This window comes from Actinia tenebrosa, unplaced genomic scaffold (genome assembly GCF_029948245.1).
Source record: "Actinia tenebrosa isolate PJP-AT-01 unplaced genomic scaffold, QUT_ActTen_1.0 PGA_scaffold9__36_contigs__length_13948895, whole genome shotgun sequence".
In the NCBI taxonomy this organism is placed as follows: domain Eukaryota; kingdom Metazoa; phylum Cnidaria; class Anthozoa; order Actiniaria; family Actiniidae; genus Actinia; species Actinia tenebrosa.
In genome coordinates, this window is record NW_028292586.1 from 1,069,214 (window position 1) to 1,096,960 (window position 27,747).

The following is a 27,747-nucleotide window of genomic DNA, read 5'->3' on the forward strand; positions in this document are numbered from 1 at the left end:
CTTATTAAACTTATTGACCAATTATCAAAATATACACTTAAAGCACCGGGTCATCTGCTTAGTAGAGCCACGCATGTTTTCTCCCAATGACTTGATATTAAATGGCAGTTTTAACATATCTAGTCTTACGACTCCAAACATAGTTAATGAATTAACTATGCTCCAAGTAGCCATTTTGATATCAAAAGAGCTAATGCTTTTTCTAACCGATAATGGCTAGGGGGATGTTGAATTTTACGGAGGAAGGAAAATGAGGGAAGAAAGATATCTTAACGAGAATACTTAAGTCACATGTTGATTTTTACGGAGGAAGGAAATCCAGACAACTCGGAGGAAAGAGAAATCAGAGATCTCACAGAAAGAAACGGCTTTTTGAAAAGAAATTAAGAAGAACAAGTGGGTTTGAAGAGTTTGATCCGATTTTCCCCCTTGAATACCGTACTCTGATATGAGAGCGAATATTTTGAACATTTTTCTCGTTATTTCGACGTGTCTGCAATTCCTCCCTACCGCGCTCTCTAATATATCTACTTTTTTATAACTAAAAAGACTTTAATTGCTGCTTAAAGTCAAGATAAATGATTAAATTAGCGGTAAAAGACAGTAATTAAAGCCTATGATTCGTGACTTTCTTTTGTTTTACCCTGGAAAGGTCTTGATCCAGCTGATGATAAATGCCGGGCGGATGTTCCGGTTGCTTAGCTAACACCTGGTAAAGCGTGGAATCCAAAATATGACGGAATAAAGAGATTCCCTATTTATCTAAGGGAAATGGGAACAATTACACCTGAGGCCAAAAATATATGAATAGATTTGAAGAACGAAACTATTTTTTGAATACAAACCTTGAAATGTAATTAAACTTAAAAAACGACCAGACTGAGCTGATCTAAAACAGGGCACGGCTAACCTAACTCACAGACTCAAAGTCAGTAACACTGTTTTGAAGGAATAAAATATAGCCATGACTAAAACATTTAAACGACACTTTTGACAAAAAATCGCTTTAAACGACGGGGTATTTAAAAAAGTTAACACAGCGAAAAATACGCGTAAAGGAAAAGTGTCATGTATAAGGAAAAGAAAATTTATAAAAAAATGAGATCCTGAAAGGTACACTAACACTGAAAATAGTTCTCACGATGGTATGTTTGGCCGCCATACTAGTTGATAAGCCAAAGCTAACCAAGGCTTTCATTTAACACGAAGAGTTCGCAAAAATGACAATTCCCGATGTCTTTTTTATCCCAAAAGTTGTTAATTTTGAGCATAACTTGCTTCTTCTTCATTCGAAGCTAAAAAGAGTTCAAGAAACGTCGGTGCGCAGGCTCAAATGAAGACAACGCTAGTCAAAGCAAAACATGCTTGGTTTTTAAATTGAATTTATTTCGGTTATTGCATATAAATAAATGTTTTCTCTTTTATTTAAAGTGTTTTGTTTTAAATAAATACATAAAAGGGTGTTTAGTTTCTGATAAGCAAAATATTTAACACCTCAGTAATACGAATTACTTGAATAAATGCGCCAATATCTATCGAGAACTATAAACAATTACCTACAAAATATATTTTCTCTTTTCTAACAATAAAATATAATCATTTGAGCTAAGAAATTGTACATTTTATTTTTTCTCGAAAATCAACGATAATGCTGAAATTATTTATGAAGTATTCCACAAATACTCCTTAGTTTTCGTTATTGCATCGTCAGTTAAACTAACTCTTGTAACTAGTTATTCCCCATAGAGCTTCTAATTCACGATAGCCTCCGAGTGTAAAATAATATTCATAATAAATAAATGTCAAGCTTGTAATCTATTTTACTTCGAACCTTCAGGGAATGGTTGCCCAATTCTCCCAAGCCAGGGGTTCGTGTTAAAGCCTTTGAAGGCGTTCCGTCATTTACCCCTCAAACTGTCAGTACTCCTATTATCGTGAGTATTTAAAGCTAAAGCTTCACAGAACAGAGAGAAGTCGAAACAGGAGAGGAGGTCCTGAGGATCGAACCGTGAACCTCTGGCTCCGAAGGTCAGTGAATCCCGAGTAAAATGAAATAGTTCTGTCAATCAAAACTCTAGTTTTGCGGTTGAATATGTCCGGCTCTAATAGAAACGAACAGAAGCTACAAACTAAAGCAGTTGTATTTACATTTAATTGCTCACAGGGGTCCTCACAGGGATTTTGCTTTGTCTGACATTCAACTTTGTTGCGCTGTTAATGTCAAATTCTAAGATCGTGCCACAATGCAATTACTCGGGCTACTTTTAACAAACTTATGGCAAGTCATATCTAAATAAACCGTGTTTGACTAATTAATTTGCTGAGGCAAATTAATATCAAATATTTGCACAAGACTATTAGCTTACTCGGGCTACGTAACGGACTAACCTGTTCAACTTATTTCACTCCTCAAGATTACTTACTCGGGCTACCTAACACTTTAACATGATCCACTTATCTGGTTTACTCGGGCTATTCATGACGTTATATCTTCGACAAGCTTTGCACAGTTGATTCCTCGACAAGATGCTCGGCTTGGTCGCACCATCAGTCCATAGCTTGGTTTACTGTGGAAATTAATGTGTTGGGGAAATGTTTTACTGGTAGAAGGATGAGAGCTCGAAATTAAAATCCAGCGCTTACTTACCATGTGAAGTATCTCTTTTCGTTGACAGAGCCATCGTTCTTTCCAACTAGAAAAGCAAGAATATATTGACAACTTATTCTTTCTTTCATCCATCGTTCCATCCAACCACTCATCAATGCATTCATCCCATTTAACCATCCATCCATACAAGCATCTATCCATGCATTCATCCATCCATCCATCCATCCACCCATCCACCCATCCACCCATCGATCCATCGATCGATCCATCGATCGATCCATCGATCGATCGATCCATCCATCCATCCATCCATCCATCCATCCATCCATCCATCCATCCATCCATCCATCCATCCATCCATCCATCCATCCATCCATCCATCCATCCATCCATCCATCCATCCATCCATCCATCCATCCATCCAACCACTCATCCATGCATTCATCCCATCCATCCATCAATCCAACATCCATCCATCCAAACATCCATCAATCCATCCATACAAGCATCTATCCATCTCTCCATGCATGCATGCATGCATCCATCCATTAAAGCATCCATTCATGCAAATTCTGGGTAGCAAAATACGATTCAGAAACACGAAGAAAAGATTCCGGACGGATAAATCAAAGAGAATGTCATCGAAAATGATAACGACTTATAAGTTTAACAAATCATTACCTGGTTTCCTCATTTCTACGCCCAGCCATAGACCATCAGCAAAGTCGACTGTACCGATATATCTGACCACACCCAGTTCACTGTTCACTAGTATACTCATACCCTAGTGGAAATATAAGGTGTCATAAATTGTTTAACACACTAGAAATATAACCAATACAACACACGGGAATCCTTCTCTTCCTTCATTTTCTCTTGGCGCTATTTTATAGATCTCTACTAATTCCCTGTTCTGAGGCTCTAAACAACAGTCTTCTTCTCCTGAGATTTGAAAACATTACTCGTGTAAATGTTTTTTCGTCGTTTCCGTTGCCAGATTGACACACAAGGAGTCTGTATTCACTGTGAAAGCCCTGATAGCGTGCGTTGTGCCTCACCTCAGTTAACTTGAACTCATAATTCTGAGCCTTTCTTGATCCAAGACTGGCCTTTTTTATGCTAAAAAAGGAAGAAAAAAAAAACAATTCTTCTTATGGCTTCAACTCAGTTTTTCTCAAGACAGGGAACCTACAACATAACGTACCTGTCTGCGCTGCCTCGGCGGGAGTTTGAGTTCGAGTTGGCCGGCGTTTTTTTCAGCGAATTGATTTGTTTATGTCCAGCAAGGTCAGAGTTCGAGCCTGATAAATCATTCTGTGATCCTTTTGAACTTGTCTCGTGTAATGAACCATGGGAATTATGGTGTGTCTTTGGCGCAGGCGCAGTAGGTACAGCAAAACTGTCTTCGGCAGTCAGGCTGATAAAAAAAAATAGAAAACAAAGCAGATTATTAGAAATGAACTTGTAACGCGGCAGCCCTCTTGGCTTGAACAATAGATTTTCCACGCGTAGCCTCTATTCAAGAGCTCTAGAATGACGCTGCCTGGTTAAAACCCTCCCCACCCACTCTGCGTGAGTCTCACGCGTGAGTCTATGATACAGATCCAGAGATTCCATTTCTTTTTCCTCGCATGGGCGTTAGGCGCCGGGTGTGAGTTAGTCGGCCGTGCCTTGACTTTCTTAGCCCAGAGAAGATTTCAGAGTATCGATAAATTTGAAGATCAATGTCTCCGAGGGGGTTTGGTAGCTAACCAAATTGCACCAAGGGGGAGGGGGTGGGATAGGGAGTTGCTCATCTATCTGGGGTTTTATGACATGTCCGTAATTTTCGCTTAGTGTCAACAAAAAATACGGCGTGATCAAGAAACAATAGTCGGATGGTAAAGAAGATGTGTAAACCTACTTTTTAACTTTTGTAACGGGAGCAAATACGCCATATCTTGGCTTGCACGTGAAGTACCTCACACCGCCTACAGAACCGTCATTCTTCCCAACAGGCTGGTCTAGCTCCACACCCAGCCACCACCTTGGTATAAAAAAAATAACACAATGAGACTTAGATACATCTGGAAAGATGCGGGAAGCGTGGGTTGGGGGGGGGGGGGGGGGCGATCAAGCTTCACAACAAGCCACCACCTTGGTTATAAAAGCAATTAACCGCGTTAATGAGACATAGTTACATCTGGAGAGGTGCGAGGAGTGTTGGTGTGAGGGGATTTGGGGGGGGGGGGGGAGGGGCAAGCTCCAATCCCATTCATCACCTTCTTCCTAAAACCTTGGAATAATGGAAGATCTACGTACCCAGAGGCAAACTGTGTCTGACCTATGTACTGTACACGCCCTGATTTCTGTCCCGCAACAACCACGCGGTCATTGAGCTGAAATATTAAAGATTAAAACATTTTCTACATTTTCTCTTTAAGTTAATGTAAAACTAAAAAGAAAAGCAAAGACTTTTTGAAACTGATTCTGGAGTCATTTATTGAAAAATGAAAAAAGCTGACAAAAGCGCAAAACTGACCGTTCTAACACTTGCATATCGGTACAAACCTCAAATTTTTCTGCTATCTCAGCCTCATTGACGTCATGAGGAGAAGGTGCAGGAGAACTTGACCTGGAATGGTCCCGAGAACTCGGCCCTGAAGTCCTGGAGTGTGGTAATGAGGCTGCCTGGGAAGACTGGTTCGGGGTTTGTTGCACGGTCGGGGTTGGCAGACTACTGGGTCGAGCTATTGATTGAGGTTGACTTGGTTCCTTGGCGATTTTTGAAGACGGAGCGAAGATTCCTAAAACATAATCAATTTTCAAGAAATGGAAAATTGCAATTCATAGCAAAATGGTTTACACTCAATTGAAGAATCGTTGTCGGGTTCAGAAACATAGAACATAGAAGCTGAGATTGAAATGGCACATGGGAAGTACGTTAATTAGATGCATGCTGTGACCGGCGACCCGTGGCATCATCCTCTTTTTTCATACGTGTTTGGCATTCTAAACCGACTGCATGGATGGCGCAAATGAATAAATTATAATATAATTATGTCATTTCCCATGTGCCATTTCGGTCTCAGCTTTTATGTTCAATGTTTTTGAACCCAACAACGATTCTTCAATTAAGTGTATATGAGAGAGTGAACATGGTGAATTCAGGTTTAGCTTGGCTACAAACAACGTCATATGTATATAAGGCATGAAGATCCAAAAGATGTTGGTTCCCAAGCTATACCAGAATGCACCATGTTAACAAGCTATGAAGCGGAATATGTTAAAGAAACTGGGATCAAGGGCTTCCTGTGGGAAAAGAGAATAGGAGATTGGGAAGAGAAGTGAAAGGCAGGATGGATTTGGCAAGGCTTGAAAATAGATGTTATGGTGTTTTCTTTGCTCTCTGCTCCAAATCTTGATCATTGTTTCTGCAGGAGTCCACTAGTAGAAAGAGGTTCCAAAAAAAACCAGATGTATTCATGTGAACCAATTTACATACCATGATTAGGACGGCAATGGAAGTACGCCACTCCACCAACAGATCCATCGTTCTTGCCAACTGGCTCGTCCAATTCTATCCCGGCCCACTCCCCTGCGGCAAACTCTGTCACGCCACAAAACCTTAGAACACCTTCCTGAAGATTCCAAAATAAAAAAAATTTAAAATGGTCGCGTAAAATAATTGAACTGTTGATACTGTTACGTTTATTGTGGTATTGTTTAAAAAAAGTGTATGTGAAAACTCAGTACACACCACCACAGGGAACCTAATTAAGAAAGAATTCAGGGTGAATGTCATTTACTTACTTTTATTATTATAGTTTTTCAATTGAGGCCAAGAAAGTGTACTATGTAAGTGTACTAAACTACTCAGCCGCCAGGGCGAGCATGGGCCACATGCCTAACTTTTACCTAGGCCTCGCTCTTATCATATTACACAGGATACCCAACATAATTATACTGTCCGGCATAAATGACACTAAATACTTCAATATTTTTTCATTATTTGAAAAGATTTATTAGTCTATTCGAAAACTGCAAACAGTATGAGTATCAAACAGATAAAATTCCCTGACTTTTCCCTGACTGTGTTTTTCCCTGACCCCTGGGAACCCTGATCTAAATTGGGTTCCCTGAGGTGGCACTGTAACGGTCACAGCACAGTACAGCATGTCCTTTAATAGCAAAGGTTTTTCAAGTAAAATCAAATTAATAATATCATAATAATGATAGGAACCTACCTTAGTGCCACCAACCCAAACACGATCACCAATCTTGATGCCCAAAGACAATGATGTAGTGTCAAGGTTCTAAAAAATGTCAATGTCAAAGTAAATTATTGTACTTTGATCATGCAGTGAGTGGCTATCTTGGGCAAATCTTGGCTCTTTAAACTCAAGGTGTCATTGGCTCTTGTAATGAAAATAGATAAAAAATTCTGGAGCAAGAATTGATTACCGGTACCATGGCTATTTCATAATTAAAAGTTAATGGAGCGAAAGATGAAAAGGTCAGCGGTCATTTTTGATGGTCATTTGCACACCCATGTTTGTTTAACCCTTTGTGCTGGCTGTACCTACCATGCACATTTCTAGTTTTCAACAAGTTAAAAGATGCTTAGATAACTCAATGTCTAACCTCTTTATCATGTGATGTGGTAGGAGGTTCAGCTTCTGATAGTAGCTGCGTCAGGGAGGCTGCAACAACTGCAGGTTCAGAATCTGGTTCATATGCAGCAACTAGATGTGAATAAACAAACAAACATGTTTATTTACTGGTGTATATTGTATACAGGGAATGAAATAAAGTAAATTAATAGTATATCCTATGGTAGAAAATGGAAGGAAGGAGTTATGGCATGTTGTCATGGAGATAAAATCAACACCGTGCAGTCATCTTGATGGTTGTGTCTGTGCACATACTGTACTGTGATTGAATTGGATGAAAAAAATAAAATAAAATAAAAACTGCAATAAACTGGAAAGGGAATCTTGCAAATTCCTAGTCCTGTACTGTATGTGGGGGCAGATCCAAGGGGGTATCATGAGGTGCTCTGGTCACCTGCAATATTACTCTTATACGTTTGTAAAGCATGACTCATGAAAGGCCTGTTAAAAGAGTAACATTTAAGATGCATAATATTTCTATATAAATTTCTTCATTGGGCCCCCCTAACAAATTATTGGATCCGCCCCTGGAACGGTATGATTATCATTGTCTGAGAATCTCACTGGTGGTTGCCTACACTGCGTGAATAAATCCACTAGAACTGATTCCACATGATGTACTCAGTGTTAAGACTTACCATTTGGTACACAGTCAAGTGCTATTCTGTTTAGCTTGTCTCTAGTGGATACATCAGCACCATGATCAAGCTAGGAGAGCAAATATTAAACTAAGATAAATAGAGTAAAGGTAAATAGAGAGAGCAAAGGCACCTAGCTGGCTGACCATAGGGTAGATTTTGTACAACTAAGAATCAACCAACATATATTGACCATAATTTTTGAACCAATTATAGTGACTGCGAGAAGTGTTCCAGTGTATAGCTCTAATATCCGCTATTAAAATACATGTGAATGCACACCAAGCAATCAGAATGCTTGTAATCGGAAGTCTGCTTTGTTACGATCAAACTCAGTTGGATGGATTCATATTTGAGAAAATTAGAGTCTATTATTATATTAGCATTCTACGAAGGCCTTTCTCTTCTTTTACTTTCTTTGAGATTGGGATCCCTTGGGATCCCTGTTTGTTAAAGTAGTTAGGAGGCACGCCACAATTAGCCCACTAAACAAACAAATAAGCAAACCCAAAGCAAAGTGAAACATGAATGTCTTATCGAACCCTTAGTTGCAGACATACCAGGGATTTTACTGCTTCAATACAAAGGTTACTTGAAGCGATGTGCAGAGCTGTGCCATTATCAAACTCCTTGCACCGAGCATTTACATCTGAAAGGAAAAGCAACAGCAATTAAGATGTTTTTCAGTTCTGAGATGATAATATGGGATAAATATTGCTATCCACAGCTTAAACTGACTGCAATTAATACACTTTTTTAGGTGGAAAAAAAATAGACTTTATTACCTTGGGCATAATGTTTTCCCATTTCAGACCACGTTGCATTCCCTAGAGTATCATTTCTTTGTTTAAGGGTTGCACATGAGAAGACACATGAACATGGATACAACTCAAACAAAGAATCTTATTCTCAAGACCATGTGTCATTCCCTTGAGTATCATTTCTTTGTTTAACAGTTGAGTATGAGAAGACACATGAATATGGATACAACTCAAACAAAGAATCTTATTCTCAAGACCATGTGTCATTCCCTTGAGTATCATTTCTTTGTTTAACAGTTGAGTATGAGAAGACACATAAATATGGATACAACTCAAACAAAGAATCCTATTCTCAAGGGAATAAGATGTGGTCTGAAATTAAAAAACATTAGGCCAAGCTAAAGAGGTCTGTTTACAACTGCCAAAATACCCAAACATGGGCAGCCTGTGGTTAGCCAGCATCCTATGTCTAAGTTCACCACTTTATGTCACTAACATATATTTATAAAATAACTGTTATATATATCTCGCATTCTGATTGGTTGGGAGCCCATGCTTTATGAGAGCACAGAGCGCGCAAGGGCCCTTTGCCTTTTATAAAAGAAATAAAAAACTTGCTTGCCGTGCTGTGTGGTGTTATAAAGCTCTTGAAGAATTGGGAGAACGGATTCAGCAGAACACTTGAGAAGTGTCAAGTTCCTAAGCACCCCACTATGTGTCGTCCTTCTCCTAACACTTCTCTCATGTTCTGCCAATCCCATCTTGCTTTATAACTGCACAGAGCACGTGCCCACATTTTCTGTTTCTTCAGTGTATCAGTGTCCAGCGTGATTGTATTCTAATGTGAATCTGTTGTTTCCTTATATTTGCTTGCATTATGAGGTGTCTTACATGAAGAATTATAAATTGTTAAACCTACCTTTGCTCTTTGATGCTTTTAAGAGGATATCGATGACTGGAGCGATATCAAAGAATGCTGCATAGTGAAGTGGTAACATGTCTGTCCATCGACACCTCTGTGAGACATCCACTCCCTATTACAACAAATTAAAGTGTTAAGGATTTTATCCATGATCCAGAATACATCCATACCTCCCCCATGGAGTGGGATTGGAATTTCTTAGGGGTGGGGTGGGTCTGAGGGGATATATTGTGTAGTACAAGAAAATATCTATACCTCCTCCATGGAGTGGGATTGGAATTTGCAAGGGATGGGGAGGGTCTGTGGGGGGTATATCATGTAGTTTTAGAAAATTTCCATACCTTCCCCATTAAGTGGGATTGGAATTCCCAAGGGGTGGGGAGGGCCTGAGGAGGGTATATCATGTAGTTTCAGAAAATATCCATGCCTTCTCATGGAGGGGGATTGGAATTCCCAAGGGGTGGGGAAGGTCTGACGAGGGTATGTCGTGTAGTTTCAGAAAATATCCATACCTCCCCTATGGAGTGGGATTGGAATTTCCAAAGGGTGGGGAGGGTCTGAGGAAAGTATCAATTTATGCAGTTTCCAAAAATACTCAATGCATACGTCCCCTATTGTGGGGGATTGGAATTTCCAAGGGGTGGGGAGGGTCTGTGGGGGGTATATTTTGTTGCTCCAAAAACAATACCTTACCTCCCCCATGGGGGGAGATTCAAATTTCCAAGGGGTGAAGAGGGCCTGAGGGGGGGGGGGGGGGGGTATTTTAACACTCTCCTTGAATAAAATAAGGTGGATAGACATATCCCAATCTCAAACTATCTATACACTCAAAATTGGTAGTGGATGAGAGATCATAGTGGGGACTTTAGCTAAGAACAACACTATAGGGCGTTTTCACTCATGTGAGAAGGCAGCCATAAACAATAGAAACTTTCTGCACAGTATTTGCAGTTCAATTACCGGAGGATAGAAAATATATTGTTTTGGTACCCCATAATGGCTGCTATGACGTCATGTGAAGATGCTCTATACTTTTTTTCTGTTACCTTAGTGATTAGCTCTCTGACGACGTTAGTAGAACTAGTTACATCTCCAACACCAACTAAAATATATTTTAAATTAGTATTCCATTCATGCGTGAAACCCCACAGATAACCCCTGGCTCAACATAGAGTCTCCAGTGGCTCAGTGGTTGGAGCATCGAACTAGTATTCAAGGGGCTCAGAATTTTGTCTGACTTCCCTATCTCTATTCCATAAGTTTTCATTATTCAATTTAAGATCAAAACTATGTAAATTAAACAAGTTAAGTGAAATATATCGAATTCAACCAGAAACACCATATACCTGCACCAGCTTTACAAGCATAGTGCAACATGCTCATGTCTGTTAGTCCATCTCTGTCATTCACATTAGCACCTCTTCTAAGAATCTAAAAAATACAACAAAGTAGATATGTCAATCTATTGATGATAAAATAGGAGTCAGAGTAATTGGTGTGCATGTGTGTTCTTGGGTAGGGGAGTAGTGAAGGGGTCGAGCTAATGATTGGCGATAGAGTTGTAGACAATAGACCAGGCTTATGACTTCAGTTAAAGAGCAACTTCAGATGGTCTTTGTATTATGAACAAGGCTTATTAATAAGTTAAGTTCACAGCTAAAGGAAAGTTTTATTACACATTGTCCAAACAAGTTAATTAGTTCTTTTCATGGTTTCCTGCACCATCTTGAGAGGTGGCCATGACTGCAGGTCCATCGATACAAGAATGGTGGTGACCTTGCAATGATTAAAAGAGACATGTGAATATTTCCCTAGTATGCAATAAAAAAGGTCTCTATCGTTGCAAGGGCACAGCCACCATTCTCACTATGATGCACAGTCTTGGTTACCTCTCAAGATGGGTAGTTTGTTTCTTCCAGACAAAGATATAATCAGACACATTTAGATCTTATCACCATGTTTTTATGCGACAGCACGTTTATATTCGACAACAAAGGTGCCGGCAGTCTTCTCAGCTGTGTAAACCCATGAATATTTGTCCGATTTGAAGCAATTCTATTGTTCATATTCCTACTTTTGATTGGCAAATTTTAGAAAATTTGTCAAGGTGGCTTTGGTTGAAGTAGTCGCACTGTAAAAATCTATCAGTCTTGTCTGTAATCACAGAGTGGGACAATCACGAATGAAACCCTCAGATCCATGCTAGGTAAAAGCCCAAGATCAAATTGGAATTTAGAAGTTGGTTTTTGGAGAAAAACCCTCAAAGCACAGGAGAGAACCAATGAACAACTCTACTCAAATACAACACCGAGCACGGCGGGGCTTGAACTCGGGTCGCATTGGTGAGAAACGACGCATAAGAAGCGCATGTCACCTGTGCTTCCCTAAGATAATCATCTTAGTCATACATACCTCTTTGACAAGAAGTCCTATATTCTGTTGTACTTGGGGAACCCACTGTCTCATAATTGCAAACAGCTGAGGGATAGTTGTCTTTGGCCTGTGGGAAAACAAAACCATACATATGTCAACACACTTAGAATGACTGCGTTCCATAGACCATTTTCTCGAGTTTGCATGCGCATCCAAATTTCAGGAGGTTGACGGGCCACGATACCAGAACAGGAGCTTTATAATCGGAGAATTATCATACATTTCTTTTAGATTTTTCAATAAAAATATATCAAACCGATTATTCTCATCTTTAAATATAAAACTGTCTTCTCAATTTTACTGAATTTGCATTTTTCAGTTTCGTGGCCCGTCAAGTTAGATGAGCATGCAACCTTGAAAAAAACGTTCTATTAAATCTTCTAGAATTAAATAATGACATGCTTTACTTACTCTAGTAAGAGATCTAGACATCCTGGACAATTTGGATCAAAAAATGTCAATTCAAGCTTCTGACACTGAAAAAAAAGACATCACATACAGGTATCTGTTAAAACTAATAAAGATCTAAACTAAACATTGAAACTGGGACTTTTCAATGCATGTGTTGCTCTTTTATGTACCTCTGACAAAAATGTTTTCCCTGTACTACAGTTTAACTCTTTCTATAAGAATCAACGTGCAAGTCCAGTGTTGTGTGCTGTAAATAGTGAATGCAGTGTAGCAAACGTCATGGAAGAGATAGCCCATCACAGGGTGTCACCTCTCACCTTTGGGGTCTAGGCCCGGTCGTACGAAGCCTGGATAGCGCTATCTGGCAGATAAATCCTTATCAGTAGATAAGTCAATGTTGTTATCCAATAAATTTATCCACTGGATACAGTAAGATTTATCCATCAGATAGTGCTATCCAGGCTTCATATGTACAACTGGGCCCTGGTTGATTCTCAGACTTTGTAGTATCACTAAGTAGAGTTAGTTTGTCAGGTCAATTGATTCAGTGTTGTTGTTGTTTTTCTAGTGGATTCTTCAGTTTTTTCTCACAACTTCAAAACCTAACAAGCTATTAAATTCCAATTTGAGCTGTGATCTGGCCATCATGACTTGGGTCAGCCCATTTCAAGGCTGTTTCAGGGTGTCAATAAATTTTTTAATTTTCAAAAAATATTCTTCAAAATCATTCCAAGCAGTTTTAAGTATGAGGTAAGAATTATTTCTTCCCATGGTCAAAAAGCATTTAGTAATACATAAAAGGTTTCCTGTGGATGTCAGAAATGAAAAATTTATTAGATCTATGTCACAGGAAAAAAACTTGATTCCTAAATTGGGAATTTGTTGGGAATTTCCTTGAATTCCCAACGAATTCCTATCCATTTCCCAGAGAGAACGAAATTGGGAATGTGGCACTGATTCCCAATGCTAGTTTGTTGGGAATTTTGTTTTTCTATTGGGTATTAGAAGGAAATTCCCAACAATAAATCCCAACGTTGGTGTTCGAATTGGGAATTCAAGGAAATTCCCAACAATTCCCAATTTCAGAATCCGGTTTTTTTCCTCTGTGTTTTCCACATGTTTGCAAATTCTATGACTGGAAATATTAACCCAAGTGAATGCAGTCTTGCATCTAGTTTCCTTAATGATGAATACGTGATATTCATTGTGGTTTTTTTTCTAACCCATCATATGGTTGACATATTTAACAAAAAATACCCATCATATTATGTAATGTTTTGAAGTCAGCTTTGTTTCGCACAATGGAAGTATATAACTCAGTTCTCTCAACAGTATCAAAAGTGCTGTGAATTTGTGGATGAAACACAAACTAACTTTCCAGGTGGCGAGAGAGAATGAATAGTGTCACCATCAACTTATTGAAAATAATGACATCACACCTTGATTTCAAAGTCTTTTGTCAGTGATTCACAGCTTGAAAATCCAAAAACAAGACTGCTTTCAAAACCAACTCTCAGAGAAATGACTTCATTTTTAGATGCCGAGGAACAGCCAAGTATCTAATGATATTAAATCTTGCTCACTTAACATCGATGGTTTTTATTTATGATAACAAATTTTTACTGTTGCGTGTAGGTATATCGATCTTGTCTTTTTAATATTCTTTAAATGGCAAGTAAACAGTTGTAAAAATTAAGACAAAGATTCAAAAGGCCACTGAACAAAAATTGCACAAATTTACAACAAAAAAATCCTAAATTTAACTGAAATTAAAATTAAAGGCGATTAAGAACTTCTTATATCTTGATATCATAGCATGTATAAAATATATCAAAGAAGGTAATAATTTATTATCCAATTCAACACTCTTCTTGATTGCCCTTTTAATATATATTGATTGAATCAATGACTTACATTTTCACATAGTATTGCATCAGATGCCGGATGAATCATAGGCTTGTCCCTAGTTGGCATTATAAAATCACTGACAGTAAAACCAGGCTCTGGAGCAGTGTCCTGAACCTGAATAAAAAAAGATTAAATTAAGGTCATATTTATGGTGTGAGCTATTAAGTTTATTTATCACTACAAAAAAAATTTACGACTCATTTACACCCCTAGAATAAACGGAAATTAGTCACCCCTTTTCCTTGTAAAATCAATAGAAAAATAATTAAACTATAAGCTTGTAAGGTATAGAAAAAATAGGTTAAATGTACGCTTAGAAATTTTTAAGATTCTATAAAGAAGAGGTTTGATCATTTGATTGAAGGTTGTTCAAGTACTTGTATTTAGCTAGGTTAGTCTTGTACCTGTTTCTTGAGTGTTTAACTTCAATATTTAGCGTAATTTCACGTCTTTTTGGTAAACCGTAACCTAGTTAGTCAAGAATGAGAGACTTTCCAAGCAACGGCGAGTTTTTAAGTACAAAATAAGGAGTGTTGTTCAAGTGAAGTCAAAACAAAATCGAAAGGCCATTACGACATTATTCCAAAACCCACTCGCTTGAATAAGTGATTCTTCTTCATAATATAACCTTATCTCACCTCGCCTGGCATCTTGTAAAGGCTTTCAGCAACCTTCAGTATGTATCTATCACTTCCATTTAGTCTTCTTAAGCCACGTTTAAACTAAAACCAATTGTTTTTATCTCAAAAACTTGAGCGCGAAATGTTTTCAGTTGAACTGAACGGTGAGCTCATCTACCGTGACATCACGTGCTAATCTTTGCGTGACGTGAAAAAGTGTGACCGTGTGAGCGCGTGTCAAAACATTTATTTTCAAGCACTTGTTGTTGTTAGCTTTTTAACCTGTTTTGATTCGGGAGAGTGAAAAACTTTGTTTCAAACTGTAGATGAAGTAAGTTGTTGGTTTGGAGGGCGAAATGCGTACGAGCTGTATGAGGTAATCAAGAATTTAGTTCGCGATCATGAGAACGACGTCGAGTTTCTAAAGCGCGCCATTATTTATTGAATGTTGATATTATAATATTGCATCTGAGTCATTCGTTTTCCTTCACATAATAATGTATATGATTTCATCGCTGTTAGACCTTGCTCATCGCACAGTTAGCTTGTCATTTCATCATTTCAAAGAACATCGCAACAAATGTGACAGAAAAGAATGTTGGTCTGTCTGTCTTTCCCTCTTTCATTCTCTCATTCCTTTATCCATCCATTCAATCGTTCTGTCTGTCTGTCTTTCTTTATGTCTGCCTGCCTGTCCATCTGTCTGTGTTTCTATCTCTGACTTACTTGTGTTTGTTCATCAGGAATCAATGGATGCACCCATCGACTTTCCCCAGTCTCTCTATTGAAGTAATACATTCTTCCATGTTTTCTGGATTCGCTTAGAATCCATCCGTCTGGCAGACTCTTTTCGAATTCTTTTTGTACATCGGCTTCTACCTCAAGAAACGTCATTTCCTCTTCGCTCTCCATAATATTTTAGGGAACTGGGAAATAAATGAATGGATAAAATATGAGAACGAAAACAAGTTAGGATCAGAACCACAGGAAGCCCACTTTAGACAAAACAGCCATAAAACCTCTTTTTTGCACAAAACAATGCATGCAGCATGTGAGTTGAAGCGGTGCTCAATCCATGCTACGCAATACTGTCAAATTCTTCGCTAGAGCCTCTTGAGAGGGTACATGTAGACTTACTGCTAAAACCAAACACCATATGCACTAGTTTGAGATGCTCAAGCAAATACTGTTAATGGCTATACACATGGTAGATTATACGTGTACAGTACAGACGTAGCGCACAGCGGAAGTATACAGGAAGAATCCTTAGTATTATCGTTATAAACAAATGAAATAGTGATGCTACTGTAAGACAACAAAAAATATTTTTCCGAGGGTCACTTACCAGCATGCAACTGCAGGTTGCTTGTTGACTACAGCAGGTAAGTCAATAAAACGCCTGGCAAATTAAAATGAAGTGAATCATAGAAATGTAGAAGAGGGAGTGATTATTGGAGGGTTTATTGAGTTGGCAATAATGGAATCACAAAAAGGATAAAGGAAGCTTGATACTCCATGAGAGAGCGAATATCCAGATTGAAATCGGTTAAGACAGAATTATAGGCAGGTTTCCGTTTCAACCACAGACAAAGTCGAACAGCGTCATGTGACTTTTATGAGACCGTGACTCAAGTTCAACAACAGAGTTACATTAATAGTAGTAACAGAGACCTTATTATTCATAGTAAAGAGGTGTTTATGGTTCATCTAGTTCAGGAGCTTGAGCTACACTAAACCACCAACACTGGAATGTTTTGCTAAGCAGCTTATATCTTACCTGTCAACAACTTTGTAGAGGATCAAGTTCTTCTGATTTTCTGACCCACTAAGCAGCAATCATAGTAATATCCGTTTCCTTATAAAAATCTATAGGCTTGGGTTTCTTGTTTGAGCGAGAAGTAAAGCAATTTATCAGTGTATCACGGTACTACTCTTGTTAGACGTTTACTAACTGAATAATAAAGTCAAATTTCACTAAACAAACAAATCCACAGGGCGACGCTGAAGCTGACATTTGCTTTTTGTTTGTGGTGACAGCTTGAGTCACCTAAGCCCACTTAGGAGAATAAAAGTATATTTGCAAATAGGTTAATATATCAGGATTTTATCTTAGTCTCAGTCTAAAAAACAAATGCAATAAGAAAGTAGCTGGCAAACTGAATATACTTGGTCACTCTCTACCTCCGTTTTCATCTAAGAAGCGCACATTGCTCAGGCATGGCAGTAGAGTAAAGCATCATAAAAGAGTGGTGTCGACGTGTGTGACGTAAAGCTCCTTGTTGGTCATGGTTCTTTTCTATGCTTCGAGGTTTTTTCTCGCGCCGCAAAACAGACGTGGCCACTGCTTAAAAACAACGCGGTTTGCCTTGGTCATGGGTAAGGTGGTAAGTCCCCCCTCCCCCACAACCACCATTCGTAAAACAATCGATACAGGGGGTCGGGTAGTGACCACTTCTATAGAGGGATATTTCATAAAAGCCATGTTGTAGAGCAGGAACAATAGAATGTTTTCAGTCTTGCACGGGCAATAGATTTATATAAACAAGGTGGCGAAAACAAACTATAAGATCAGAACATCACTCGATTCACTTTAATGGAGGGAACTTAAAGAACTAGTGCCAGCCAGTTGCCGCTCAGTTGGTTAAGCATCGTTCGATTTCGTGCTAGACGGTCATGGTTTCAAGCTTCGGTCAGACCAACACTTAGGGTCTAAAAATGACTGAGGAGAAAGTGCTGCCTTTGTAATTTCGGATGACCACTTTAAATGGAGCAAGGCCCTGGCATTGACCACGTTCGACAGTGCCTACACCTCATACTAACCACCTCTCATGGTTGTAAGCGCCTCTGATTATATCCATAGAAAGGACCCTAATATAATTCATTAATCATTATCTAAAAGGTATCCAAATACCAAGACTCTGTAATTTCTTGTTTCACTTGATTGTGTTATTTCTGTACGTATTCGGTAGCCTATTTACTTTTTTTACAATTATTCTTTTTCCTATTTATCTAAAACTCCGCTGTTAGAAATAAATTTGTCAAACTTGTCAAAGTTACGAGTGTAATAAAAAGCTGGTAAAAAAGGGTGTTCAATTTAAAAAAAAATTTTTTTCTTCCGCCAAACAATTGTAAGCGCGAAACTTCCACCATACAGTCCTTTGACTAAACGTTGTCGTTGATCGGATCATCCCTAAGCGCCTAGACCGAAAAGGATAACGGGTAAATTAGCCAGAACTTGCGTCATCCAAACTGCTCGCCAGTTTAAATCTTAGCCGTATGCTCGAGGCATGGTTTTAGCAAGTTAAATGGGATCGAAAACAGCGAGCTCAAGACGTGTTAGATAACATATGCGGCAGCTAGTAACTGTGAATTAATTATCCCCATGATCCTGTTCGGTCTAGGCGCGTAGGGATGAAGCCGATCAAACAACTAGTCAAAGGACTGTATTAAGAGGCCGGATACCACTAGCGGCCTAGCACTAAACCGAAGGGGGGGAGGGGAAGGAGGGGTGATGGGGGATGGGGGGGGGGGGGTTCATTCATTCACTCAATCAATCAATCAATTAACTTTATTTATCCACGGTAAACGGCTCATTAAGCTGATTTTCAGACTTGCCGTGCTTACAAAAGATACAAGTAAAAATAGAAACAATAAATGAAAGACATCTAGACAATTATTATTAACAAATAAAACAGCTCTTTCCGTTCTCCGTTCAGTAATAAAGCACGCAGGGAGTGGTGCAAGCACGAAAGATGCTTTTTCTGAATCTTTGAATTTGCAGCTGCATGAGTTGCTTCATATACTGCGAGGATCAGCTCCATTTGATATATTACAACCGCAGTACAAATATATATTTCATATATATACACGAGAAAGAAGCGCACCTTTTGAGTGCTTTGTTACTGAATGGAGCAAAGAAAAAGCTGTTTTATTCGTTTTATCGTATATATATCGGTATTTAATTTATTTCCGCAAGAAGAAAAACGGTCATGTGATCTAGCAGCACTTCGCGCGCGCGGATGGCGTCAGCACTGTGCTCCATTCACTAATAAAGCCCCAGCTTTCGACTAATCAGCGCGCGCGTACTATCCTAACTATATAATAAATATTATAATGCTAAGAAATCTAATTATATATATATGTGTGTGTGTATGTGATATATATATATATTCTAATGTTGTAGATATCTTAAAGTTAAAAATTGAACTAAAAATTGAACTTTCTAAATGAAATTGTAATATCCGATATTTACGTGCTTCAATCAGTAGACAAATGTCATCATTTTAGTTGGGTCCGAGCAAGAGAAAATGAACCAAGAGAAGGAATACCCGTGCCCCATCATGTGCACACTTTGATGCTATTTTTAGAATCATTGTTGCTATTTTTAACTCGTTATCATACCCGCGCGATAATCATGCTTCCCTTTAATGCCTCGTTTTTGAACACGAAAAGCGCCATATTTCGTTTCGTCCACGACAAAAACACAGGCTTTTGTTTACTGCAAGACTGGAAGCCGCCTACCCTCAAGAAATCAACCAATCAGGTTCTTCGCTCAAAATATCTCCAAGCTAAAAATAGCATCAAACTGTGCACATGATGGTTACAAGGCTATATAGGTAGGATTCCTTCTCTTAGTCCATATTCTCTTGGTCCGAGAGATTTCTTAAAATTTGTTAAACTATTCTTTAAAAAAAATCTACTAGCTTTAGCTGTTGTATCACAGCGTGGGACAATCACAACAGAGCTAGCCTCCAAACTAGGTGAAAGCCCAAAGATCGAATTATCTTATCCCAGTACCAGTACAACCTTCATTAAATCATGATAATCGCAAGATTCCAGTGAGGGTTACTATTCATCGCCAGAATTCTCTGAAGACTACTCCTTTTGTTCATGCAAATAATTTCTCGACACCTGCCCGTTCCACTTCTGCTCTGGATTTTAAGCGTAATTCTTTTGAACTTTGTTTGCTGAATGCAAGATCTGTCAGAAACAAAACTTTGTGTATAAATGATTTCACCACTGATCATAACATTGATATTATGGCTATTACTGAGACGTGGCTCAACCCGACTGGAGATGAAGCTAGTATTGCTGAGCTCTGCCCTGAAGGATTTCAGTTTATACACTCTCCAAGGGACAGCAACAAGCGCGGTGGAGGTATTGGTTTGCTTTATAAGAACAATCTCCAAATTAAGAAACAACACTGTGACACTTTTTCTTCATTTGAATACCTTGATACTTTATTATTTAATTTAACTAATGTAAGGATTTTTGTTATCTATCGCCCTCCTCCTTCACAAGTTAATGGTTTGACAATTTCATTATTTTTTACTGAATTTTCTGATTTTCTTGAGAAAGTTGTTATTTTACCTGAAACTGTCCTTCTCGTTGGGGATTTCAACTTCCACATCGATGATGCCAATGATTCCACTGGGAAGAGGTTTCTTGACCTCCTTGAGTCTTTTAACCTCAAGCAGCACGTCCTTTGCCCTACGTCTAATGGTGGTCATACTCTTGATCTTATGGTTACTCGTACTGATGACGATCTGGTATCTGACACCCGTGTGTCGGATTTGATTATCTCTGATCATTTTCCTGTTCTTTGTCACCTAAATCTTGTGAAACCTCTAAGCAAGAAAAAAATTGTCTCGCTTAGAAATTTAAAGTCTGTCTGTCTTGAATCATTTAAATGTGATATCAGTGATTCCTTTGTTCTTGAGGACAATTCAGACCTGTCAATGCTGGTATCGCAGTATCATGAGGTACTTTCTTCTACACTTGACTCTCATGCTCCGCTTAAGCGTAGAGCTGTTACTATCCGCGTCAAGAAGGCGCCTTGGTATACCCCTGAGATTGATTCTCAGAAGAAATTGAGACGAAGGTGTGAGCGTCGTTGGAGGTCGACTGGACTTGCTTCTGACAAGGAGCGTTTTTCTGGGCAATGCGTAGTTGTCAATAGAATATTGTTTTTATCCAAACAACAGTATTTCAGCAGTGTGATCGCTGATAATGAGAATGACCAGCGCTCTCTCTTCAAGATCGTCTCTAACCTACTTCGGCCGAAGCAGAACTTACACTATCCACCTAGTTCTGATGACACATGTCTGGCTAACTCTTTCATTCAGTTCTTCTCTGATAAGATAGAACGCATCAAACTGGGTATTTCTAAAACTCTATCTGGTCAAACTCAGTTGCAACTAGAGACTGTTACTTGCTCCTCTACTTTTCGATGTTCTGAAGCTTTAAGCCATGACGATGTCTCACGCTTGGTTGGGTCTACTGCGAAGTCATGTAGCCTTGACCCAATACCTGCCTCTCTCCTGATGGAGTGTCTTGATCTTCTAATACCAGTTTTCACAAATATTATCAACCTCTCTCTTTCCCAAGGTGTGTTTCCTGATTCTCTGAAAATTGCTAAACTTACGCCTATTCTCAAAAAGCCAAATGCAGACCATGATGATTTTTCCAATTTCCGTCCTGTTTCTAATCTACCGTTTATCTCTAAACTAATTGAAAAGGCTGTTGCATCTCAGTTAAACAGTTATCTAATGGACCATAATCTTCACGATTCATTCCAGTCGGCTTATAAAGCTATGCACAGCACTGAGACTGCTTTGGTGTGTGTCTATAACGACATTCTTCAATCAGTTGATGCTGGCAACTGTGTTATTCTTATTTTCCTTGATATGTCAGCTGCCTTTGACACAGTTGTTCATAATACTCTACTTGATAGACTTGCTTATCGGTTTGGAATTGGTGATGTTGTGTTAAGCTGGTTTAGATCCTACCTTTCTAACAGGAAGCAATTTGTTGATATCAATGACTGCTCATTCTGCCTTGTTAATCTCGATGTTGGAGTTCCGCAAGGCTCCGTACTGGGCCCTATTCTTTACTTGCTTTACACCTCTCCACTGGCTGACATTGTTAAGCGACACAATCTTAACTATCATTTCTATGCTGATGATTCTCAGCTCTATATATCTTTTAAGGGCAATGTCAAACTTGTGCAATCTAGACAATCGTTAGAGGAATGTCTAACCGACATCTCTAGGTGGATGCTTTCCAATGGCTTAAAGTTAAACCATAATAAGACTGAACTTATGTGCATCCACTCTAGATTTCAAGATCGTCCTTCCTTGAGGGAAATTCTTGTCTGTGGCGACACCATTGTCCCTTGTATGTCAGCCGTTAATCTTGGAGTTGTTTTTGACCAATGTATGACCGGGGAGCTCCAAGTTAACAATATCTGTAAATCATCTTACTTTCATTTGAGGAATCTGTCAACTATCAGGAAATACTTAACCTCTCATGCTGCTCAGTCGGTTATCCATGCTCTTATTTCTTCTAAACTAGACTACTGTAATGCTCTACTTTATGGACTTCCTAAATATGTCGTGGAGAGGCTGCAACGCATTCAGAACTCTGCTGCTCGTGTTGTCACCTTCACCAGGAAATTTGACCACATCACTCCTGTGTTGGTTGACCTGCACTGGTTGCCAGTATACTACAGAGTAATTTTCAAGATGCTGTTGCTGACCTACAAGGCCTTACATGGCCTTGCCCCAACATATCTGTCTGATCTTCTGTGCTATCGTTCTTCTTCTTATGCTCTCCGATCTATCTCCAACAAACTTCTGGTTGAACCTAAAGCTAGGCGTATTACGTATGGTTTCAGGTCATTTTCCTTTGCTGCTCCCAGATTATGGAATAGGCTCCCTTTTGAGATTCGCTCTTGTACTACTGTTGCTTCCTTTAAAAGTAAGCTTAAAACTTATTTATTTACTTTATTCCTTAATAATAGGAAATATATTTAGATCTCTTTTGTTTGATTCATTTCCTGTTTTTATGCATATTGCCTTTAGGCTTTTAAGATAAGTTTTTCCTTTTATAATTAGATTTACTTATTAATATTTTAATACGTAGCATTGTAAATATTGTAAATACATATATATAATTTATGCATATATTCCTGTTGTAAAGCGCCTTGGACATGCTCATGGATATGAGCGCTATATAAATAAAATTTATTATTACTTTATTATCTCTAAGCAACAGCTCAACCATAAGAAAAAGGACCGTGTCATAAAATTTCTGTTAGGCAAAAAAGGATGAGAGTCAAAATTGCTGCCTCTAAGATTATAACTATAAGGGCATTACCATTAGACGATTTCGAATATTTTTGTTCAAATTTTTGAGTTTATCAGAATATCTTTTTGCTTAGTCTTGATGCTGTCCTAGATCACGCTGACTGGCTCCCATTTCATTTAGCGTAGTAGCTAAACGTGGATCATCGTTAACATACGCCTTCTCTTGGACAGCCAATGCTGTCTCAAAACACTTCATGGCTTCTTGATGCTGATTTTGAAAACCGTGACAGAATCCCAGTTCATTTAGCGTAGTAGCTAAACGTGGATCATCGTGACCATACGCCTTCTCTTGTATAGCCAATGCTCTTTCAAAACACTTCATGCCTTCTTGATGCTGATTTTGAACACGGTGACTGACTCCCAGTCCATTTAACGTAGTAGCTAAACGTGGATCATCGTGACCATACGCCTTCTCTTGGATAGCCAATGCTCTCTCAAAACACCTCATGACTTCTTGATGCTGATTTCGATCACGGTGACAGAATCCCATTTCATTCAGCGTAGTAGCTAAACGTGGATCATCGTGACCATACGCCTTCTCTTGTATAGCCAATGCTCTCTCGAAACATCTCATGGCTTCTTGATGCTGATTTTGATCACGGTGACAGAATCCCATTTCATTCAGCGTAGTACCTAAACGTGGATCATCGTGACCATACGCCTTCTCTTGTATAGCCAATGCTCTTTCAAAACACTTCATGGCTTCTTGATGCTGATTTTGAACACGGTGACTGACTTCCAGTCCATTTAGCGTAGTAGCTAAACGTGGATCATCGTGACCATACGCCTTCTCTTGGATGGCCAATGCTCTCTCAAAACACTTCATGGCTTCTTGATGCAGATTTTGAACACGGTGACTGACTCCCATTTCATTTAGCGTAGTAGCTAAACGTGGATCATCGTGACCATACGCCTTCTCTTGTATAGCCAATGCTCTCTCGAAACATCTCATGGCTTCTTGATGCTGATTTTGATCACGGTGACAGAATCCCATTTCATTTAGCGTAGTAGCCAAACGTGGATCATCGTGACCATACGCCTTCTCTTGGATAGCCAATGCTCTCTCGAAACACTTCATGGTTTCTTGATGCTGATTTTGATCACGGTGACAGAATCCCATTTCATTCAGCGTAGTAGCTAAACTTGGATCATCGTGACCATACGCCTTCTCTTGTATAGCCAATGCTCTTTCAAAACACTTCATGGCTTCTTGATGCTGATTTTGAACACGGTGACTGACTCCAATTTCATTTAGCGTAGTAGCTAAACGTAGATCATCGTGACCATACGCCTTCTCTTGGATAGCCAATGCTCTTCCAAAACACTTCATGGCTTCTTGATGCTGATTTTGAACACGGTGACTGACTCCCATTTCATTTAGCGTAGTAGCTAAACGTGGATCATCGTGACCATACTCCTTCTCTTGGATACCCAATGCTCTTCCAAAACACTTCATGGCTTCTTGATGCTGATTTTGAACACGGTGACTGACTCCCAGTCCATTTAGCGTAGTAGCTAAACGTGGATCATCGTGACCATACGCCTTCTCTTGTATAGCCAATGCTCTCTCGAAACATCTCATGGCTTCTTGATGCTGATTTTGATCACGGTGACAGAATCCCATTTCATTTAGCGTAGTAGCTAAACGTGGATCATCGTGACCATACTCCTTCTCTTCGATAGCCAATGCTCTTTCAAAACACTTCATGGCTTCTTGATGCTGATTTTTAACACGGTGACTGACTCCCAGTCCATTCAGCGTAGTAGCTAAACGTGGATCATCGTGACCATACGCCTTCTCGTGAATAGCCAATGCTCTTCCAAAACACTTCATGGCTTCTTGATGCTGATTTTGAACACCGTGACTGACTCCCATTTCATTTAGCGTAGTAGCTAAACGTGGATCATCGTGACCATACTCCTTCTCTTGGATAGCCAATGCTCTTTCAAAACACTTCATGGCTTCTTGATGCTGATTTTGAACACGGTGCCTGACTCCCATTTCATTTAGCGTAGTAGCTAAACGTGGATCATCGTGACCATACTCCTTCTCTTGGATAGCCAATGCTCTTTCAAAACACTTCATGGCTTCTTGATGCTGATTTTGAACACGGTGACTGACTCCCATTTCATTTAGCGTAGTAGCTAGACGTGGATCATCGTGACCATACTCCTTCTCTAGGATACCCAATGCTCCTCCAAAACACTTCATGGCTTCTTGATGCTGATTTTGAACACGGTGACTGACTCCCAGTCAATTTAGCGTAGTAGCTAAACGTGGATCATCGTGAGCATACGCCTTCTCTTGTATAGCCAATGCTCTCTCGAAACTTCTCATGGCTTCTTGATGCTGATTTTGATCACGGTGACAGAATCCCATTTCATTTAACGTAGTAGCTAAACGTGGATCATCGTGACCATACGCCTTCTCTTGGATAGCCAATGCTCTTTCAAAACACTTCATGGCTTCTTGATGCGGATTTTGAACACGGTGACTGACTCCCAGTCCATTAAGCATACTAGCTAAACGTGGATCATCGTGACCATACGCCTTCTCGTGAATAGCCAATGCTCTTCCAAAACACTTCATGGCTTCTTGATGCTGATTTTGAACACCGTGACTGACTCCCATTTCATTTAGTGTAGTAGCTAAACGTGGATCATCGTGACCATACTCCTTCTCTTGGATAGCCAATGCTCTTTCAAAACACTTCATGGCTTCTTGATGCTGATTTTGAACACGGTGCCGGACTCCCATTTCATTTAGCGTAGTAGCTAAACGTGGATCATCGTGAACATACTCCTTCTCTTGGATAGCCAATGCTCTTTCAAAACACTTCATGGCTTCTTGATGCCGATTTTGAACACGGTGACTGACTCCCATTTCATTTAGCGTAGTAGCTAAACGTGGATCATCGTGACCATACTCCTTCTCTAGGATACCCAATGCTCTTCCAAAACACTTCATGGCTTCTTGATGCTGATTTTGAACACGGTGACTGACTCCCAGTCCAATTAGCGTAGTAGCTAAACGTGGATCATCGTGATCATACGCCTTCTCTTGTATAGCCAATGCTCTTTCAAAACACTTCATGGCTTCTTGATGCTGATTTTGAACACCGTGACTGACTCCCAGTCCAATTAGCGTAGTAGCTAAACGTGGATCATCGTGACCATACTCCTTCTCTTGGATAGCCAATGCTCTTTCAAAACACTTCATGGCTTCTTGATGCTGATTTTGAACACGGTGACTGACTCCAATTTCATTTAGCGTAGTAGCTAAACGTAGATCATCGTGACCATACGCCTTCTCTTGGATAGCCAATGCTCTTTCAAAACACTTCATGGCTTCTTGATGCTGATTTTGAACACGGTGACTGACTCCCATTTCATTTAGCGTAGTAGCTAGACGTGGATCATCGTGACCATACTCCTTCTCTAGGATACCCAATGCTCCTCCAAAACACTTCATGGCTTCTTGATGCTGATTTTGAACACGGTGACTGACTCCCAGTCAATTTAGCGTAGTAGCTAAACGTGGATCATCGTGAGCATACGCCTTCTCTTGTATAGCCAATGCTCTCTCGAAACTTCTCATGGCTTCTTGATGCTGATTTTGATCACAGTGACAGAATCCCATTTCATTTAACGTAGTAGCTAAACGTGGATCATCGTGACCATACGCCTTCTCTTGGATAGCCAATGCTCTTTCAAAACACTTCATGGCTTCTTGATGCGGATTTTGAACACGGTGACTGACTCCCAGTTCATTTAGCATACTAGCTAAACGTGGATCATCGTGACCATACGCCTTCTCGTGAATAGCCAATGCTCTTCCAAAACACTTCATGGCTTCTTGATGCTGATTTTGAACACCGTGACTGACTCCCATTTCATTTAGTGTAGTAGCTAAACGTGGATCATCGTGACCATACTCCTTCTCTTGGATAGCCAATGCTCTTTCAAAACACTTCATGGCTTCTTGATGCTGATTTTGAACACGGTGCCGGACTCCCATTTCATTTAGCGTAGTAGCTAAACGTGGATCATCGTGACCATACTCCTTCTCTTGGATAGCCAATGCTCTTTCAAAACACTTCATGGCTTCTTGATGCCGATTTTGAACACGGTGACTGACTCCAATTTCATTTAGCGTAGTAGCTAAACGTAGATCATCGTGACCATACGCCTTCTCTTGGATAGCCAATGCTCTTTCAAAACACTTCATGGCTTCTTGATGCTGATTTTGAACACGGTGACTGACTCCCATTTCATTTAGCGTAGTAGCTAGACGTGGATCATCGTGACCATACTCCTTCTCTAGGATACCCAATGCTCCTCCAAAACACTTCATGGCTTCTTGATGCTGATTTTGAACACGGTGACTGACTCCCAGTCAATTTAGCGTAGTAGCTAAACGTGGATCATCGTGAGCATACGCCTTCTCTTGTATAGCCAATGCTCTCTCGAAACTTCTCATGGCTTCTTGATGCTGATTTTGATCACGGTGACAGAATCCCATTTCATTTAACGTAGTAGCTAAACGTGGATCATCGTGACCATACGCCTTCTCTTGGATAGCCAATGCTCTTTCAAAACACTTCATGGCTTCTTGATGCGGATTTTGAACACGGTGACTGACTCCCA

General features: G+C 39.5%; 2 protein-coding genes and 1 pseudogene across 4 annotated transcripts; all 3 read right to left on the bottom strand.

Moving 5' to 3' along the window:
• Nucleotides 1–1,365: 1,365 nt before the first annotated feature.
• On the bottom strand, nt 1,366–16,900 carry LOC116294425 (CAP-Gly domain-containing linker protein 3). Of its 3 annotated transcripts, XM_089024819.1 has the most exons (22): nt 16,731–16,900; nt 16,299–16,352; nt 15,680–15,879; nt 14,340–14,447; nt 12,426–12,490; nt 11,994–12,081; nt 10,928–11,012; nt 10,628–10,683; nt 9,579–9,693; nt 8,459–8,547; nt 7,899–7,968; nt 7,232–7,332; nt 6,835–6,903; nt 6,093–6,228; nt 5,159–5,394; nt 4,910–4,986; nt 4,512–4,634; nt 3,813–4,025; nt 3,667–3,727; nt 3,290–3,392; nt 2,648–2,693; nt 1,366–2,567 (listed from the first exon to the last, which is right to left on the bottom strand). In XM_089024819.1, the coding sequence occupies exons 3-22, from the start codon at nt 15,863–15,865 to the stop codon at nt 2,477–2,479; spliced, it is 2,118 nt and encodes a 705-aa protein (XP_088880945.1). In that variant the 5' UTR covers nt 15,866–15,879; nt 16,299–16,352; nt 16,731–16,900; the 3' UTR covers nt 1,366–2,476. The 3 variants fall into 3 exon arrangements, with proteins under 3 accessions (XP_088880945.1, XP_088880946.1, XP_088880947.1); XM_089024820.1 differs by lacking the exons at nt 15,680–15,879; nt 16,299–16,352; nt 16,731–16,900 and adding an exon at nt 14,972–15,326; XM_089024821.1 differs by lacking the exons at nt 15,680–15,879; nt 16,299–16,352; nt 16,731–16,900 and adding an exon at nt 14,738–14,907.
• Nucleotides 16,901–18,505: 1,605 nt separating this feature from the next.
• On the bottom strand, nt 18,506–20,945 carry LOC148904449 (uncharacterized). Its single transcript, XM_089024587.1, has 2 exons — nt 20,324–20,945; nt 18,506–19,933 (listed from the first exon to the last, which is right to left on the bottom strand). The coding sequence occupies exons 1-2, from the start codon at nt 20,542–20,544 to the stop codon at nt 19,765–19,767; spliced, it is 390 nt and encodes a 129-aa protein (XP_088880713.1). The 5' UTR covers nt 20,545–20,945; the 3' UTR covers nt 18,506–19,764.
• Nucleotides 20,166–27,454, bottom strand: LOC116294424 (uncharacterized; annotated as a pseudogene).
• Nucleotides 27,455–27,747: the final 293 nt, after the last annotated feature.